This window comes from Buceros rhinoceros, unplaced genomic scaffold, assembly GCF_000710305.1.
Source record: "Buceros rhinoceros silvestris isolate BGI_N320 unplaced genomic scaffold, ASM71030v1 scaffold7643, whole genome shotgun sequence".
Lineage (NCBI taxonomy): Eukaryota > Metazoa > Chordata > Aves > Bucerotiformes > Bucerotidae > Buceros > Buceros rhinoceros.
The window spans coordinates 1-19,444 of NW_010404209.1; the positions used below are offsets into that span (position 1 = coordinate 1).

Sequence of the window (19,444 nt, forward strand, 5' to 3'; positions counted from 1 at the left end):
ATATATTTTATATAGTATTATAATACATACATTTTTGGTGCTCTATATAATTCTTGCAAATACGAATTTCCTAGTTCACAAAATGCATATAGCACAATTAGTGAAAAAAGCCAAAGAGATAAGTACATGCAGAAATGCCCCACTGTGGTTGAAGTTTTTGCTCTATTTTAATGGATAAATAGGGAAGCAAGCAACTGTTAGATGCATATGTATAGATATTTCAGGCTGCACATTTGTGCAACTTAGGAAGTTCTCACTGGGAATGACAGTGAAATCACAAGCCAGTTTGGGATGAGGGCACAAATTACAGTATAGAGGACTGGGATTTCAACAGTGAACAGCTGTTGAACAGCATATCGTCGTATTTCCAGTCATATCAGCTCTCTCTGCATTTGCTCTTCTGAATTACAGTGCTATTTCTGCTGAAGGATGCTAAGTGGATTGATCCAGTTACCTTAATGCAAGTGTTTGATGCTAACTGAAAAACCTTATAGAGTGTCTGACATAAACTTCATAGATATCACATGTTCGAATTCCAGGACAGCAGCTGGAAGCTACTTCGGATTGCATGTGCATCTGAAATATCACTAGAAACTTCTGCATAGGCAAATATATTGAGCTGTTGATGGTAGTCCTGTAGCTCCTTTGACTTGTTTTCCTTCATACCATCAACAGTAAAAGATCTCTGAAGTTAGCACTACAGTTTTTCTTCAGCTGTTGTCCTATAAAGCACTGAAGGCCATTGCACAAATCTTTCCAATACATGTTTCTCATATTTCCTTCTTACTTACAGATGCGGAGAAGAAAAAAATGTTTTTTTAAATTATGAGTTTTAACTGCTGGTCAACTTCTAAACATGGTGAAAGTAATAGAAACATTGTTAGAGAGATTCAAATAATGATATAATGCAACCATTGCACTAGAAAACTTTTCAGAAAGAGAAGTCTGAGAAACTTTCTTCCTTAAGCTCCCTACAACCTTATTTTACCTCATGCTGAATAAATATGCTTGCTGAGAATTGAGTGAATTTCTTTTACATAGGATACTTGATTTACTGACTCTTTTTTTTTTTTTTTTGCATTCCACGAAATCCTGTAAAAATAAGCAAGAATAATTGCCATAGCAGTCTACTAACTTTTTGGTTAAAATCTGATTCATGTTTAATCTGTTATTTGTAAATTTTAAAGAAAGCTTTTGGTTTTACTCAGAATTCTGTTTCTGTGTTTGTTTGTTTTAGATTGAGGAGGATACGTGGCAGAAATACTACCTGGAAGGAGTTGCAAATGAAATGTATACAGAATATCTGTCTAGTGCCTTTGTGGGTTTGTCCTTCCCTGCAGTTTGTGAGTAAGTAGAAATAGATAATATACATGAGTATTTGTCTTCTCTCAAGTGAAATCTGAGGTTTATTTCAGGAAACCTTTTCACTCAGCTACACTCCTAATGTTGCTACATCAATGGGATCTATTAAAATGAACAGTAACACAATCACTGCATGGGTGTATTTGAAATATTGTAATGACTATTTTCAGAAGAGGTTAGGAATTAAATGATTGTAAATGAAAGCACAAATATTTTCGCTGTTGACGAATTCATCAGCAATCCGTTCAGATTGAGTTACTTACTTGTAAATGTTGTCACTTTGTTTCTTCTAATGATTGGTAATTTGAATTACGGTTGTCAGCATCACCGTCTTGGCTTATGTCCTATTCCAAGGAAACTCTTCCTTAGCTGAAACATGTAGTGGAGACATATAAGCTCTGTGGAACTTGTTGCAAACCATTTTTAACAAGTGAAATATGTCAGAAAAAAATATGTCTCTTTTGTAAGAAGCAAATAGTATATAACTATGACATGAACCATGGTACAACTTTTATTTCTAGAGACGTAAAATCGTTGTAATTTGTCCTGGAATGATTCTGTGAATGAGAGATTTGCATGCACAAGGTTTCTGTGATAAATCCTATGGCCACAAACATAGGCCGGTATAGTTTAGGATAATCGTGTTTCCTCTACTGTTGGCATTGTTATTCATTACAGCTGTACGAAAAGGTCTGTGGACAACTTTTGCTAGGAACTGTTCAAATGCTTGAAAAGAAACAGGCCCCATTCTGAAGAGCTTGATGTCTAGCTAGATAAGATAGCAAAAATTCTGCAGACTCCATTCTTAGAGGAGGAAATAGAGAAAGAACTACGATATCATCTTCCTTACATAAAGGAGAATGATTTTACTTTAACTCCTCTCACTTCTCCCACCTTTTCTGATATTTACAGTAGCATAAACATAGATTATTGCATAAGAATGAGGAAGAAACAACTGTTAGATAAATGTTGTCTATTTAAAAATCTGTCCATGTCTGGAATGTAGCTATGACAGATCCCAGCCTTCAATTTGAAGGGCTCAACATCCATCCATTCATTCATCCATCCATCCATCTATCCACTGTGTTAACCAGACTGTGACTAGGTTACTGAGGGGAAATGTTTATTACTATAAGAACAAAACTTTGTCTGGATATCTTGAAATGGAAACTCTCATAATGTGTTCTAGAAATTTGTATTATATTCAGAATGAATGGTAATTTGTGCTGTTTATACTAACTACAGTCATGAAAACTGTATCTCCACATCAAACCATTGTCAAATATAGCTGAGTTTCTATATGAGTTCTTAGAAACATGTGACTGACACTGTATTTGGCATGTATTAGTAAATATTGGCATAAAGCTGACATTCATTTAACTGTGCTGGTAGAGCTGAGGTAAAATAATCAATAAAGAAAGGACATTTATCGAGATTTAGAAATGTGTAAACTTTGGAGGTCTCCTAAAGCATTTGATTATATGGAGTCTTAATTAACTGTGTTCCTTGTTTAAAGAAAAAGATTTATTTCAAATTTTCCAACAGTTTAATAACGCTATTAAATTCATGTTAATTAAAGCACATCGAAAATTTAAATGTAGTGTTACATATCAATGAGTTTGGTGCGTAGGTATTTTCATTACTGTAGGAATTGGCTATCCAATTTCTAGAAGAATTGAAGGACAGCAAACAGTCCATTGCATTGGTTTGTGAAGGGAAAATAAAATCCCTGGTTTGGTGTGCTAAACTGCCTACAAAATATACAGACTTTGAGAGCAGTTTTTGTTATTTAGCATTTAAAATTCATGCAATGACAGTTTTAAACCCTGAAACTAAATGAGATTTGCTGCTTCCTCAAGTTATTGGTCTTGATTGCTGGTCTAGGAATTTGATTCCTTGGTAAATAGGCTGTCATACAGTTTGAATAACAAATGTAAAGAGAGTGCAGAAACATCTCCTCCTTCAGTGGGCATGGGATGCTAATTACGGTTGAAGAATTTCAAGCTTTTGATGTCAACGCTAGAGTGAAGAATTAGATGGAAATAGAACTTAGTATCAGTCTGCAAGTTTTATTTATAAGACTAATTATGTGTGTGTATGTTGTGTGAACATATTCCCACCAAAATATTTTTGATATGTAATTGTAATTCTTATAATTCTGTGCCCTGGGATATTGTTGGACCAGATGTGGATAATGCTGATTGAAGAATAAATTAAGCAAACTGTTCCCCAGTAACACAGAGTCTTCTAGTGGGCCTTCTAATATTTACTAATACAAGGCAAGGCTTCACTCAGCTTCTAGGCCCAGCATTCTGCACGCAAAATCCTAATGAGCTAGCACGTCTGTGGAGTCACACTTGATCTAGCAGTGGAAACAGCATATGGAAGGTGTCCACTTCTCTTAATATATATTAAAGCGGGCCCATTTGCCGTTGGTTTTATTTCTGGAGTCATGTATTCAATCTAACGTCATAGCAATGTTTTAATACTACAAAATTATAGAAAAGTCATTATCTCTGTATTTGTGCAGCATATTGTTGCATGGTTTATAACTACGGCATATATTCCCACATTATCATGAAGGTTTTTTGTATGTTTTTATAACAGACTGGGGAGCTAATCACAGAAGTCTTACAAACTTCACTGCCTTGTCAAAGGAGAGCTAAGTTAGGCAAATAGGTGACACTCAGAAACTGTCTGCTTTCTTTCTCAGCTCTACAACAGATGATTGCTCTTCTGGATATATTCATTGTAGTAGCACTTCCTAGTCTCGGAGTGACTCCAATTTTAAACAATGTGTAAAAGAGCAAGGACAGCATGGGCTACCTGCAACTGTCAAGTTCTTGCTTCTATCTTTGGATCCATTCTCTCCATCTATATTTTTGACTTGTCTCAGAGGTTGAGGTAAATTCTAGGCACTTTTGGCCCCTTGAGACTTAAGCCACACATAATATGACCAGTACAGTTTTCTGCCTCTCTGAAATTTAATTTGTTAACATAAGAGCTGTGAGACAGCAACAGCCAACACATGAAGACAGATGTTTTAAGGTCCCACTGTGCTCCCTAATTTCATCTCAGTGGACAGCAACTTTTTCACAAGTATGAAAACTTCCAACAGCTCTTTCTTCTTAACTGTGTTTAAAGTATGGAGGCCTGTGTTACTGTTAACAATGCTTACACCATTGTTTCGGATAACCTGGATTTTACTACAGTTGGTACTAGCAATAATTAGTGGGTCAGTACTAGATGTATTTTTATTTATTAACTCAACACTGTATATGTGGCAGCTATGTTTCCTGTTCATACCTAGAAAACTAGCAATACCTACTTTTATAAAGCTAGCTTGGTTTCTTCGTTCTTAAAACCTGCAGTAGAACTCTTAGAGGAACAGCATCTTTACTCAGTTTTCTTGTTCCAATAATGATCAGCTTTAATGGGAGCTACAAAAGAACAATGCAATGATAGTTTTGTTTAGCAGGGTAAGAACACACAAAAGTAATGAAAGACAAATATTTATGAAACTCCTTAGCCAAGTGTGGATTGGTGTAGGATGTATTCTACCATTGCATTTAAAATGAGGAACCGTCTTGTAAACCAACATAATACTTGATGTGAGAAATATAGAGAAAAATCAGTGTAGAGTTCTGTATTGACATTTCTTACTGTCAGTGTAATGGTAGCAGTATCTACTACTTTGAGCAGCAAATTTATTAGCTCGCCTGCTCTTGGTTTTGTCAGCAGCCACTGACTCAAAGTAGTACAAAAAATTAATTTGTATCAAGTGCTTCTGTGTGTATATATGAGTATATAGAGAGACATTAATGTATGGCATGCTGTCGTGAATGACAGAAGTCACTCTGCACATGCAGTATTTTATTATTTATGTAATGACTCATGAATCCACTGCAAAAGAGCCTGGTCTTTCTCAAGATTAACCCATGTTCTCTATAATTTTGTATTAAAATGTATACTTGGTATTCTGTACTTTCTCTACTTTTCCTGCCATCTTGAATTCCTCATTATCCTAGTAGCGTTCCAGTCTTGGATTTAAGGAGTGCTTTTACTTTTTTGATTGATTTTTTCAAAACTTGGCCCATCAGTGTGCTTTTTAAATTACTTTAACTTTTGTTGATTGTTTATTACTTAATCTCAGAAAATTTAATAGAAGGTTTTTTTCTTTTGGTCTTCAGATGACCCCATAAGATCTTGAGTGCCTAAAGAAAAGGAAGAAGGCCTTCTTCACAGCCATACATGAGTGATGTTCAACAAAATTAATGCTAAAAACATCATTAGGTCTATAGAAGAGATGGCTAAAAGACCCATACTAAATGCTCAGCTTCTGAACATGATAGGGCTGATAGCTTCCCATCTCCTGCCCCATCTGTTATCTTGTTGGAAACAGGAAGCTAGTCCATTGTAACGTTCAACCAGAAGATTATTTAAAGTCTGGGAGACAAGAACCTTTTCCAGATACTTCCCATGATGAACCTTCAAGACAAATAAAGTCATATGATTTAAGTAGAATATAGCATTCAGATGCATCAAGGAAATGTTTCCTGAAGTACTAAAGTACACTTAAAATGTTGCCATGCAGGTGCTTTAGGCATTGTTGAGTGTAGTACTTTTTATTAGTTTCAAATCTCTGATACATTTATTGGTTCCTGGCCCTGAGTAAAGAAATTTAAAAGTGCGTTCCACATGAATGCATGAACAATGTTTTTTCATGCACTGAACCTGGCAGTGAGTATTGCTTTGTAGCCAGTAATTCATAACTTGCAAAATATAAAATTTAGATGTGTTTCATGTTATTGGTCAGATGCAAATAGGCCAGAAAACATACCTTGAGCATGTAATATCTGTGTCTCTTCACAGCTGACTGCTTAACTAAGTCCTGCCTAGTAAACTAAACTCCCCACTGGCATTGTTCACTTTTCATTAAGTTAATGATTCCATGATTTCAGTGGAGTTACATCTGCTCCACATCAATGTAAAGTATATAGCAAACAAAAGTCTCTGAGGAGAAAACCTATTCCTTGTCAAAATTAGTTCAGCAAAAAAAAAGTTGTAACTGACCCGGGGTGCAGGGATCAGTGGTGGGGGGGAAGGTACAAGATTTCAATCAAAAAATTTGTTGAAAAGAAAAAAGTCCTTCCAGTAGATTTTCTAATTAAAATCCTTATTTTAAATGTTTGGTTCAAAAATAAATAATTAGTAACTAAGCAAAGTTACAGCTTCGTGTTTTGCTGCTCAAAAAGGAGAATGATAATTTCTTTAAATTCTAAATATCCCAGTGCTTTCACATACAACAGCAGTTATCTATTGTTAATTTATGCCAATGATACTTACCAGTAAAGAAGATTTAATTCAAATACAATTTGTAACTCTATGGAGAGATAGAAACAGTGAGATTGAAATTCTTAAGAGCCTTTGTTCATAACCATCTGTATTCATCAGTAGTTAGCAGATGATGCTAGCAGCTGAAAATAAAGTAGAAAGTAATGTCTCATGTGCTGTCATTGACAATACATGTGGACTTCTACATAATGCTTTGAGATAAAAGGTGTTCTAACTTCTTATTACAAGGTTCCATATATATCTGGGAAATAAAAAGCAGGTATAAGACCTTTCTATTTCCTGTTTTAATCATATCAAACTGCATTTGCACAATACAGTTAACTGGATAGACTTACTAATCCCGATGTTTAATTGCATGGCCAAGTGCATGTAAATCCATTTATTTTACCACTTAAAAATTTTTATTAAAGCTATCAATAAGAATGAGATACTGATGCCAAATATTAGGGTGCTGTTATGCTTATCTCTTTATAATGGCTTTGTTCTGTGGTTTTGGTTCATTTTTTTTGTTTTTGGGGTTTTTTTGATTTTTCAAGATACATGCATAGATTATCACATACTGAACAAAACTAAAACAAAGGAAGAGAAGTGTGTTTCCTAAGGGACTGTAGGTGATCAAAATAAATAAAAAAAAGTTTAGAACACTTGACGTTCACAGCTCATAAAGTTGTATTTTATGTGATTTTTTTAAAATAGATACATGATAGTCTTAATACGACATATAGAGTACCCTAGTGTTAATATGTTTGATTTTTTTTTTAATTTTTAATTTTATTTCTGTGACATTGATAGTCAGGCTTCATTTACTGTTAATATTGAGGAAGGTAATGAGCAAATTGAGAATTCAGTAACTTCATGATTCTGGCTGCCTATGTCTGACATTGTCTGGAGTTCTGGAGACTTTTAATTGACTCTTAAAAAAAGTTAAATGAGTCTTAACCCCATGTATGTCTCTTTGTGTTACTTCCCCATACTGAAGTATCACCTGCTGCTCTAGACAAGGAATCTACAGAGGTACTTTTACAATTGTTCAAAAGGAAAATTTTTGAAGAAAAAATATGCTCAAGTTTTACCTCGCAAAACCTCAACAATGCAAAGTAAATTTTATTGTATATATCCTTATGTGATATGTCTCAGCATTGTCAGAACTCTTACATCCATGCTTATGTCTAATGATTCTCTTATTCTGAAGAAATAGCAGAAATGAACTGTTCACAGTGATTTCTGAAACTTTTTGTAGAAATGGAGTATTATCGGTTCAGTGGCCAATTGCTTTTTTTCTGCCAAGTATGTGACTGATGCACAGTATACAGAATATTGCTTAATTTGCTTTAAGAAAATAAATATTGTTAATAATATTGATAGCACTGGACTAAGGAAGTTTGTAGAGAAGCGCCAAGCACTGAAAAAGTTAGAGTATGATATAGAAGATAGCAGCTATCTAACTGAAAGGTGAGCCCTAGAATAATTTGTGGCAATTTCATGGAATAGGAAGCAAGTAGCATTGAATTTGCATACGCTTCAGTGACAAAATTGGTAAACGGTTTCTAGTTATTTTAAAAAAATTGGTTAGTTTGTTTATTCTCACAGGGCCTATTAGCTTGAAGCAAATGGTGGGAACTCACAGTTCTGCAAGTCTATGAATATCTCCCTTGAGTTCTTTTAATAGCCACTTGTACAGAGCATAACAACTGAAAAAAAGTGTATTACAGTATCAGAATGTACTTTCCATGTATTGGTCAGAAACTGCCTTCGGTCATGCTGTTCCTCTATGACAGTAGTTGGCAAATACTGACCTATTAATAGTGCGCTCTCAGTTTAGTTCAATACCTATATTTTTTCCTAAGGAACACCGTCAACATATTGCTGAATTTCAGCAAAGATTTCAAAAATTTCCTCGGAGCACCCACAACTATAGCCAAATGCAATAGTGTGTTGTGTATCGTGACCTTTTTTGTGCTTAGTAGCACAGTGTGATTGATGCTTATGTTACTGCTTTCAACTTGTCAGCTTATATTTTTATGAAAATATGTGTTCATTATCTTCAAAACAGAAAGACCTTAATATATATTCTATGTAACCTAACTGAAAAAATGGGAAAAGATCTTAGTGTAAGTTTTCAAAGAAAATACATATCCCACAGCCATCTCTACATACGTGACGTTAGTTGTGAAAAAGGACTGACTCTTGGTCTCTTCTTTTCCTTCAGACTGGTGTTTGCGAAACTAAAGCTCTTAATGATAGCCATAGAATACAAGTCGGAAAAACGAGAAAGCAGGTATGTGTAATGCCTACAGATTTGAAGTTCTTGAATGCACTGTCAAGAATTTTGCCTGCTTTTTTTTTCTTACACTTTTGAAACTTTTCAGAGTATAATTAGCATGCCATCACATTTTACAGCATTTCATATAGCACTGCAAGGCTTTTATATCTGCCCTATTATTCTTCCCTAAAATTAGTTCAGTCAGAACATTTAGTAGAAGGTGGGGGAACAGTGATGCATATGTCCCATCTCCAGAAGTGTAATTCATTTTTACTTAAACAAAAAATTACAATATTTTTGTTCATAGTCTGTGAGTTTTAATTGCAGTTCCAATTTATTTTACTGAAATTGGAGGAGTGGAAAACAGATGTGGTATCAAAACTCATTATGGCTATATGTATTCTCAAAATAATAATTTCATTTAAATGAGTTTGGAAGAACCAATTTAGATAGGATACAGGATAAACAGAAATATAAGATAAACATGGGATTTATGTGGTATCTGTTATGAAAAAACTTGCATATATGAATAACATTATGAAACTGGAAAAGCTTAATTTAGCCTTGAAATTACCAACTGGTTGACTTCTTTCCTTAAACAAACAAACAAAAAAAAATCATTGTTATTAGTACAGATTCACAGAAAGGAAAAGAAGTGTTTCTTGTGGGTTTATTTTGCAAAACTTTGTAAAAATCCATGTAAACATTCGAGTCAGTCTTATATCTACTTGTCCATCAGTGCTTTACTGAATAAAAATTCATTTTTATATAACAAAAATGTTACAAATGTGCTCTAAAATGTGGAGAGGTCTATAATAAAATACTGCCTCTGAGCTGAAATTTATTCCTCTGTCAAAGATTATATGCTGCACTGCTGTAGTTAATCTGAAATGATGCCTATTAGTTCACCTTATTTTTGGCCACTAATTACCTGAAACTTTTGAGGGCAATTGTTTCTCCTCATAGGAGAAAGAATTCTGACATTTGAGCTCATGCCACAATTTCTAAGGTTTCAAAGTTTATTTTAAAGTTTATTATTAAATGTTATATTTTTCTTTATTATAAATATCTGTAAAACCTATGTGGGAAATTTGACATCAAAAATGCAATGTTACAACTGTTTATAAGAGTATTTACATGCCCTGCAGTTGTTTCTGCTTGATTCTTTCCTGTGCTATTTAGTCATATGTGAAATGGTGTTTGTGCCGTTAAACATTGTTTTTGTCCACACCATGGTGAAGAAGAAATGTTCTTTTTCTCTTTTTTTTTTGCAATATCAGATTTTTTTTAAATTTTCCAATTCCCATGGGCTCTTAAAATCTTTTTCCTTTGAATGATCTCATTCTGCATTAGCTAACATAAAGCAAATTATTTGTTATTCTTTTGTCTCTAGACAGTTTAGAAAAAATGAAAAATATGATAGTAATGGCAGTGGAACTATATTTACCAGATTTTTTATTCTCAGCATTAGAAAATATTTGGTTTCTATTGGTTAGTTCTCTAAGAATTACTGCCCAAGTTCTCCAAAGAATTATTGCCCAATTGGTTTTTTTGGTCATTTGGTCATTTACTTACATAAGTGCTAATATTATAGTCTTTTTCAGTAATAACAGATAATTCATGGCTTCCATAGCATTCTTTGCACTAACTTCAATGGGAGTTGAATTGAGTTCTTAATCACAATGTGATGCAGAGGATCCACAAAAAGTAACACAATGTGGTACATTCATATATTCCTTCTTACTTAAAGCCACAGAGGTGACAGTTCACGATTAATTAATTTTGTAGAAAAAAAAGACCCTGAAAATTGCAGGAAACAATACTAACAAAGATATATTAACAGCTGGATTTCGGAATACATTTCTAGCAAGAGTAGAGCATGCAAGCTAGATATTCACATTTTCTTATAACTCTGATCTGCAGTAATATCTACTGACTTTTAATAAAGCGATAGTTTTATAGGTGGATCACAGAGCTACCCACAGTATATCTTTACTGTTCTTCTTGTTCCTGTGCTCTTCAACCCAAATATATTAAATATATATTTGTGGTTTTCTGAGCTGGAGCCTAACCAGAAAGGTAATGGAACAAAACTTCAGTTTCTCACTTCTTAAGTATACTTGCATATTTTTCCATCTTATTAACTTAAAAGATGGGCAATTCAGATAAAAATTAGATTATTTCCAAGTGCAAGCCATCTTTGAACAAGATAAATTTGTCATTTGCCAATTACGTTTATTGATGTTGACTTTGGAAATATTTTCTTATACTTCATATCTTAAGTTCTTCATTGGCAATTCTTCATAACGGTGAAGGGGGAACTGATGATGGTACCCTTTTAGCTTTTACTCTTCATGAGAGTGACCAACAGTAGATATGTGTTGATTTATTTTATGGTAGTAGTTTAGATTCGTGTTTTGTAAAACTATGGGGCGATTTTACAAAGTTTACAATTTAGAGCAAAATGATAAATACAAGTAAGAATTTAGAATATTATATAGGTGGCACCCTGTTAATAAAAGCTAGTATTTCCTACTATAGCTGGGACAGGTCTAGGACCAGTATTTTTGGGAGCAGAGAGAATTTTCAAAGCATTCTTTCTGCGTAAGGGATGAGAAGATCTTAGTCTCACCAGTTTAATTTTTGCAAACTAGTTGTAATAGTATAGCTATATAAGTAAATTATGTATCTGATTTTTTACTTACACAAGGAGTTTCCTTTTAAGATTAGTTTCCTCTGCCTTCATCACTTTACACTCAAAGCTAAAATGGCACAAAGTGAATTCAGAAGTGTGTGGAGCTCTCAAAAGTGGTAATGTGAGGGATTTCTAGATTTCCTAACCCTCCCTTTAAATTTTTACCTCAGTGTTAGGGATAAATCCTGGTACTATTTTAAGTCAATAGCAGAATATTCATTGACTTTGCTAATGTCTTCATTACACGTACAATGGCATGAGTACTCATTTACCTATGCACTTTTTTTTCCCCTCTCAGGCAGTCCCCTAGATGCCAATTTTCTAAACGTTCTGATTTACAGCCAGGTTCTGTTAACTCTACCATAGGGAATTTGAGATCAATAGTAACTACAAGCCATCAGAACACTATCCAAGCTAATATTAATGTACAAGTTAGTGCTAGCTGAGCTTCCTGCTTCCAGCTGGGTTTTTTCCTCCTTTTTTCCTGACTCCAAATAAAGCTACACAAAACAGTAAGCACACCTTGATAACAAGTTTTGACAGTATTAGATTGTTAATTGTAAACAATTTATGATTTTACAAGATTGCTTAAAAGCAGAATTTAAAAGTCTTCAAGCCTAAATATAGGTGTTATACTCACAGATAAGATAAATACGAAGTCATTTCCAGATAATGGGTTGTCTATAGTATGTTTATCTTTTCAGGCAACTGTTTCTCATCAAGGTATCTTAAAGATTAATTAAATTAGCCATGATTAGATTTTTTTTTTTTTTACCATTATGTATTTAATAATGTTTAAGTTACTGGTCAGTTATCAAAGAAGCTTCTAAGTTTACCATAAGTGACTGAATTGAGTGGGTTTCTGACCAGCTACTAAAGTTTGTGCTTTAATAGTTCCAGGCCACAGTATGAGTTAGCCTTTACTTCATCTCTAATGATTATCTGGGAATATTATAAGCAGTTAAGAGCAGAAAGCACTTCTTATATAAGGTTTTGTGTCTCTGATGCAAGCCAAATACTTTAGATTAAAAGATGATCTTTCTTAGTTCGTTTGTAGAGAGGTTTTGTGTCTTTTGTAGAAAAGATTATAAAGGAACATGGAGAACATCAACCTCAAAATGTCCCAGCAGAGCTTGCTGAATAGATAGCAAAAAATACCAGTTCCAAATGCAGACATTTAAATGCCTCATCTGAAATCCCTTTCAGAGATATTTTTGTCTGCCATTTTACCCTGTATTTTTTTTCTTTTTTACACATGCTTAAGCAAGAAGGAAAGCCTAACCAGGATTCTTCCCTTATGCACCCTGTGTTTACTCCTCTTGTTAAATTTTCTCTTCGTCTATCCATATATTTGTTCTCATTCTCAGCAGAAAAACCTTTGAGCCTTGAAGCCTCTTTAAATAAAGGGTTTTTTTGCTTTTGCTTTGGTGTCAGTTGATTTCTTATCAAAGTGTTTGATTTGCAATTTTTTTCTTGTCGTTTGCAGAAGCCGAAAGCGGTATGCCCTCTTCGTTACCTTTCCTTCCAACCTCAATCCTACCTCCACTCCTTCTAACTTCAGGACTAATTCCTTGCCAAGAACACAGGAAGATAACATCTTTGTCTATCTTTCTCTGTATATACACACACATATATACATACATATATATTCATCTGTCTATGTGTGTGTGTGTATATATATATATATATCTGTGTGTATATTTATATATGAGCCCCCAGTCTCAAAGAGGAGAGAGATAGCATTTTGTCTCTTCATTGGTTCTTGTGTCTCACGCACTAACTTCTTTGCAGAAAGTACAAAATAAAACAGTATAAGGTTTTTAGGCTTTTTTCTCTTCCCCCTTGCCCCCCTTTGTGGAGTCATTTGTGTATCAGATTGTTCCATTTGAAAAGCAGACTTTACTGTTAACATTATCCCTCCTCTTTTTTCATTTGTACTGTATCGTGAGGATGTATATTTTGTCTTTACTAGCCCTTGTGCTGCCATATTGTCTCCATATTCACACGTTCATTGATGTTCTTTCCCCAGAGCCTTCCTTCAAAACACGTCTTACAATACAGTAGATCATCGTCTCTTGTAGTCTCACCTTCCATTAACAACAACCAAATACCCAATTCTTTGCATTGGTGGTCCTGTTTTGAACCCAGTTATTCATGATACAGTACTTACTAAAGCTATTGTACTGTTCCAATGAAAGTACCACGGATAGTTTCTAATACGTCACATTCATTTTAATGACATTTATTAAACTCATTTATGCAGATGTTACCAAATGTTTTTTGTTTCTCACTTTTTTTTTCCTTTGGGATGGCATGTTTTGCATTTTCTTTTGGTATACCGTGCCGTGAGCCCCTCTCTAGTTTACATTCTATATAGCTGCTTTTGGTTTGGATGAAGTAAATAAGGCATGCTTTCCTCTCCTCCTCTCTCTTCCCCCTCCCAGCTTTGTTTTCTAATTGCCTACAGCAGTCTGTCTGACTGTCAGTGGTGCTCTTTGGGAACCCTTCTTCATTGTCCAGACATGTCAATTTCCTTCATCATACTCTCCAAACATTACTTTCCATGTGTGTTCTGTTGTGTGTGTTTTATGTGTTATATTTATTTTATTTATTTAGTCTTATTCTCCTGTGGTTTCTGAGTAGATGTGTGAAAAGAGAGGTGGCTTCCTGTCAGTTTGGCATTATTGATATGATCCAACTGCAGAGAAGTTACTGCAACACTAAGCATCTTCCAGGATCTGCAGTTGTTGCACCTCTACTTTGCTTCTTGCTTTAAAGTAGATATTATCTTGTGAAGGCATGTTAATGCTGGCATGATAAGCAATACGAAGAAACGTTGTACCAAGTGAAGTTGCTTGCTCCCAGAATAAAGTATATTGTGCTGCTTCATTGTACGCTTAATCCATCACTTCTGAAAATAGAAGAAATAATTGAACCGTTTCAATGTGTACTGAATTCACCAGCGTCATTGAACTGGTTTTGACTGTGCCCCAATACAATACCTCATGCACATCCTGTAGACCGTAACTTAGTAGTTGCTGCTGTAAAGAACTTAACTCCTGGGAGCAACCTTTTATATGCTTGTAGTAATTAAGCTTTAATATACTGTAGCATGTAATGTGCACTGTGTTTTTTGCCTTGTATTCTTTTTAGTGTCTTACTGGATTTTTCTGTGTAGAACAGTATGGATCTGAATTAATGTCAATAATAGAGCCAGAAGAAAGAAGCAATACTTCTGACTTACAGTGTGAAGCTGGTATGCACGCAACTCCCACTGTGGGATTTGTGCACCTACCCTCACACTACACTTAAAAACATACCCTGCAACAAAAAAATATTGTCTCAAACTAATTTTGTAACTCCAATTCTATAGTTGTGTGAATTACATGGTACATTTTAAAAGACCATTGTGCTAATGATAGAGCATTTAATCTGGGTATGGCATGAAACAATCAAGAATAATGGCTGGTTTTATTTTAAAATGTGGTTAGCTATAGTCAGTGATACCATGTAATCTTGTTTTAGATAATGTATTAATAGTACCTAAACAATAATCTATCTTCCCGATTACTAGCTGATATTGCTCCTGTTTCACTTGCATGGGGAATGGTACAGCACATCTACCACAAGGTTTAAAACAGTTGTTAGAGCTTTTGTTATTTATGTAGTCAAACTTCTGCTGTTCGTGTTTCATTGAATTCCACAATTGATCTTCTCTTTTTTTAGGCAAGGATGATGGCAGTTATAAGGGTAGCCATAAATCTGGTAAAAAAAAAAAAAAAGGGAGTGTTGCTGAATCAGACAAGTTTCCTTCATGTAGGGATGAGTGGTTAAATTGATAATAGAATTCATATCACCTAAGTTATCAATCTAAATGTTAGATGTCTAATTCCCTTGTAATTATCTCGACTCAGCCCATGATTGGAAGGGAGGTGAGAGATGGTTCTTGAAAGCAGCTTCCATTCTGAGATAGATAAGATGAATACCACCTTCAGGGGAGTGTTGCTGAATCAGACAAGTTTCCTTCATGCAGGGATGAGTGGTTAAATTGATAATAGAATTCATATCACCTAAGTTATCAATCTAAATGTTAGATGTCTAATTCCCTTGTAATTATCTCGACTCAGCCCATGATTGGAAGGGAGGTGAGAGATGGTTCTTGAAAGCAGCTTCCATTCTGAGATAGATAAGATGAATACCACCTTCAGTGCTGTCTAAAACATAATCCTGAATGTAAGAACAAACAAAATAGTACATAATTGAGGGTGCTGACAAGGAAAGTCCTTGAAAGAACTGATTGACTTTATCTACATCTTCCAGTTTTTAGTCTTCAATATAGTGCTGCTACAATGTTGTTACCCTTGGCAGTTTCCTGTGCTGTACTTTCTGGGCCTCTCCATATACCTTTGTCACCTCTTCCTAAGATCCCTCATTTTTTTCTCAGAGAAGACTGGCAGTTTTACAAATCTGAGAGTCATCTACTGAATAAATGCTATGTCAAGGTTAGGAGTTCAAAGTTATGTCCATTTACAACTTCAACAACAATCAAAGCCTACTCAGTTTCAGGCTGTGCAAAGTAAATTGTGAAGCCATGCCACATAGCAAGTGGCCTACCAATAAATATATACAGTGTATTCATGGTTCAGACTCTAAAGCTGAATGGTTGTTTTTTCCATGTGGTTCACATAGAAGATAGCTAAATATTATAGAAAAGCACAAGAAATACTTTTTACAAGTATCTGTGTTTTCCTGAAGGTAGCATGTATACTTAAAATATCAGAAAGATATAATCCAAGAAGTGAGTAGATTTATCAAAATTAATACAGAGTTAACTCTGATAATAGATAACAATTATCTGTTCTCCACTGGCATGAAAGAGTCATCATATCCTATCTTAACTTTTCATTGAACAATCTGTGTACAGAGATCCATAAGCGTTTGTCTAGAATTTTTCTGACTGCATTTGAAATTTTCTTTTTTTTTTAAACTGTGCATCTCAAATGTCCATTATTTGCCATTTGTATTTCATCTGTTTATATTTCAGTCAATCTGGGAACTCAAGTTTCAACTGTATAAATTCTACTGTTCCTCATTCTTATCTGAGCTTTGAGTTCAGTGTCAGGTTGGGTGGGGCTTTGAGCAAACTGTTCTAGAGGAAAATACTCCTGCCATGACAGGGGGTTGAAACTAGATGATCATTACAGTTCCCTTCCAACCTTCAATCTGTGATTCATTCTATGATTATATGCATGAACTTGCATCTAGTCACCGAATTAATGTTTAGCAAATGGACTAAATTTTGCTAGATGTCAGATAGGTGTAAAGCAGAGGTTTCCAAACTGCATACTCTGTTCCACAGGTATGGAATTCAATGGGAATTAAATTCCCATTAAACACATTAATCATATTTAGTTTTCACATATTCAATTTACATGGCTGTAATTGCCATGTTTTAAATGTTCATGTGTGAAAGAGCAAGCAAATCAAAAGTTAAACTTTTCTTTTGCAGTAACATGTGACTGCTGTCATGAAAAGCTTTGCCCTGATGAAAGTTATTTCTAGAACTGCTAAGGAAATTAGGACTAGAAGTTTTTTGAGCTTGCTATTATTTGGTTAGTTTATGAGGTAACCTAAACTAGAAATATTATAAAATTAGAAAAATGTATTAAGATCCTAGAAGCTTTTAAGCTATTTGGCATTCATTCCTTGATTTCATGAAATGATTTAGGAGATTAAAAAATCAGACTATATTTTATGATAAAAACATACATATGAAAAAATCAGGGATGTCATTTTCCACAGCATTTTTTTCCAATCTGTGGCATGGAATACATATGGATTAGCTGTGTTTATTGCTATTAAACATAATGAGTTTCTGTCCTTGTTTCCCTTTTCGTACGTATTTTATATATGCAAAGCTCCCCAGCTTTGGAGATACATAAAAATGAGACATTAGCTGAAGCTTTCTCTCTTAAAGCTCCAATTTACTTTGCCATGTACCTATCTTCTCAACTGTGGGCATATATATATATGCATACTTTCATGAGCTTCTTACACAGATACATACATCTCTAAATAACTGATGGATGCGTTCTCCTTGGTATGCTCATAAGCCTGTTATATTTTTCTCCATCCTCTTTGTTCCCTATATTCTATTCTTTTAATTCAAAACATTTCTCTTGCTGCACTTATTAGAGTGAGAGCTTATCAAAGCATAACTTTAGCAAATGACACTACAGGTCTTGTAAGAAATAATTCAATTGCTGCTTTCATAAGGAGCATATTTAATAAATCCATATAGACTCAGTATAAATTGCTTATAATTTTGCTCTGGTTAAATATCACTTTGTATATAAACCCAAAGGTTTATGAGCCTTTGCTGTAACTATTTGCCAATAGCAGTGATGGAGCAAATTAATTTTATTCCCAGCAAAAGATTTTGCTGCTAGGGTCATATTGCATTAGCTGCAATCATATCTATATTTTGTGGATATAAATACATTGTATTTGTGAAAATAAGTATATATGAATGAAGTATAAGAGCTGACAAAAAATAAAGTCTATACACTGACCCATCTGAATTAATTTCATGTGTCTCAGAAAACCTTGAGATACAAAATCACGCTCGCCATACGTTAAATGAAGCTAGTTACTTCTGATTTAAGGTTAAGTTCACTGCCTTTTAAAAGAACTGCTTCATTTGCTTATTACTTTGTCAAATTTTAAGTTCTGTGAGGGGGAGGGAATATTTATATATTTAGTGGTTACCTCAGCTTGTTGCATTTGGGTTGTTGAGCTGTTGGTAGGATTCTTACTGTTTGATTGTGGTTTATCTATCTCCAAGAATGGGAAGAGGAAAAAAACCCAGAGGTGGGTCTGTGTAAAGAAATATGTTCACCTGTTTTCACTGAAAAGCTATAAAACTTCTGTCATTAAGGGCAAACAATGAAGTAAAGGCAAAAAAGTATTTTTCTGACAGAGCAGTACCTGTTTGTACCTAAGAAAAATAGCCAACCCTAACCATAATGCAAGTCTTCACATATCTTAGAAGGAAGTGCTAGCATCTGTAGAAGATTTTTTTAAGTTTAACTGCTAAATTTTCAGCATAATGGCAGATTAAGGACTAACAGAAAGGGAAGAGGAAAGGTGGAGCCTGAAACACAGAAGCAGTTTCAGACATGATAGAAAGGTTTTGGCAGAAAGACTCCGGAGAGTTAGTGGCAGAAAGATTCTTTTCTGATTCTTGAGATGTGACTTGCCTGGGCTCACATAGGCTCTCAGGCTTAAAATAGGCCGTTCTCAAATTTTTTTCTGAGAGTGTATGCCTCATCTCCCTTAGTGACGGCCTGTCAAGGTGTCTCTGTAACAGCCTGTAAGTGCTCTGTTGGCTCAAATTTGTGCAAGAAGTCTACTTTTTCGAACACGGTGGTGACTTTTGAGTGACTGGTTTCCCATAAAGAAATTCTTGGGGGGTTGTTTGATTTTTTTTTTTATTATTATTATTATTCCTTTTTAAAACCTGTGAAATTGCATTTTTAAACTGCATTGGGTAAATATTTTGATTGCAAGCACAACCATTGAGCCCAATGTACTAACAAAAGTTGGTGTAAAAAACAGATGTGAAGTTTAGCTACACAACTTTAATTCATCCCATTTATCAGCGTGCATAATGTAGCCATTATTTACACCATCAAGTTTAGTTTTCTGCAATACTACCGAAGTGTGTTGTGGGGATGAACCTGCTTTCTGTGGTGATGACTTCCACATTC

The 19,444-nt window shown here is 34.5% G+C and overlaps 1 protein-coding gene across 1 annotated transcript in view; it reads left to right on the plus strand.

The window, feature by feature from the left end:
* Positions 1-1,237: 1,237 nt before the first annotated feature.
* LOC104490944 (calcium-activated potassium channel subunit alpha-1) overlaps positions 1,238-19,444 on the plus strand; it is a gene marked incomplete at its 5' end in the record, with an annotated part of 129,780 nt that continues 111,573 nt past the window's right edge. The window contains 3 exons of the mRNA XM_010133295.1: positions 1,238-1,347; positions 8,927-8,995; positions 13,162-13,173. Coding sequence (XP_010131597.1) covers positions 1,238-1,347; positions 8,927-8,995; positions 13,162-13,173 — 191 coding nt within the window. The remainder of the gene's footprint in view (positions 1,348-8,926; positions 8,996-13,161; positions 13,174-19,444) is intronic.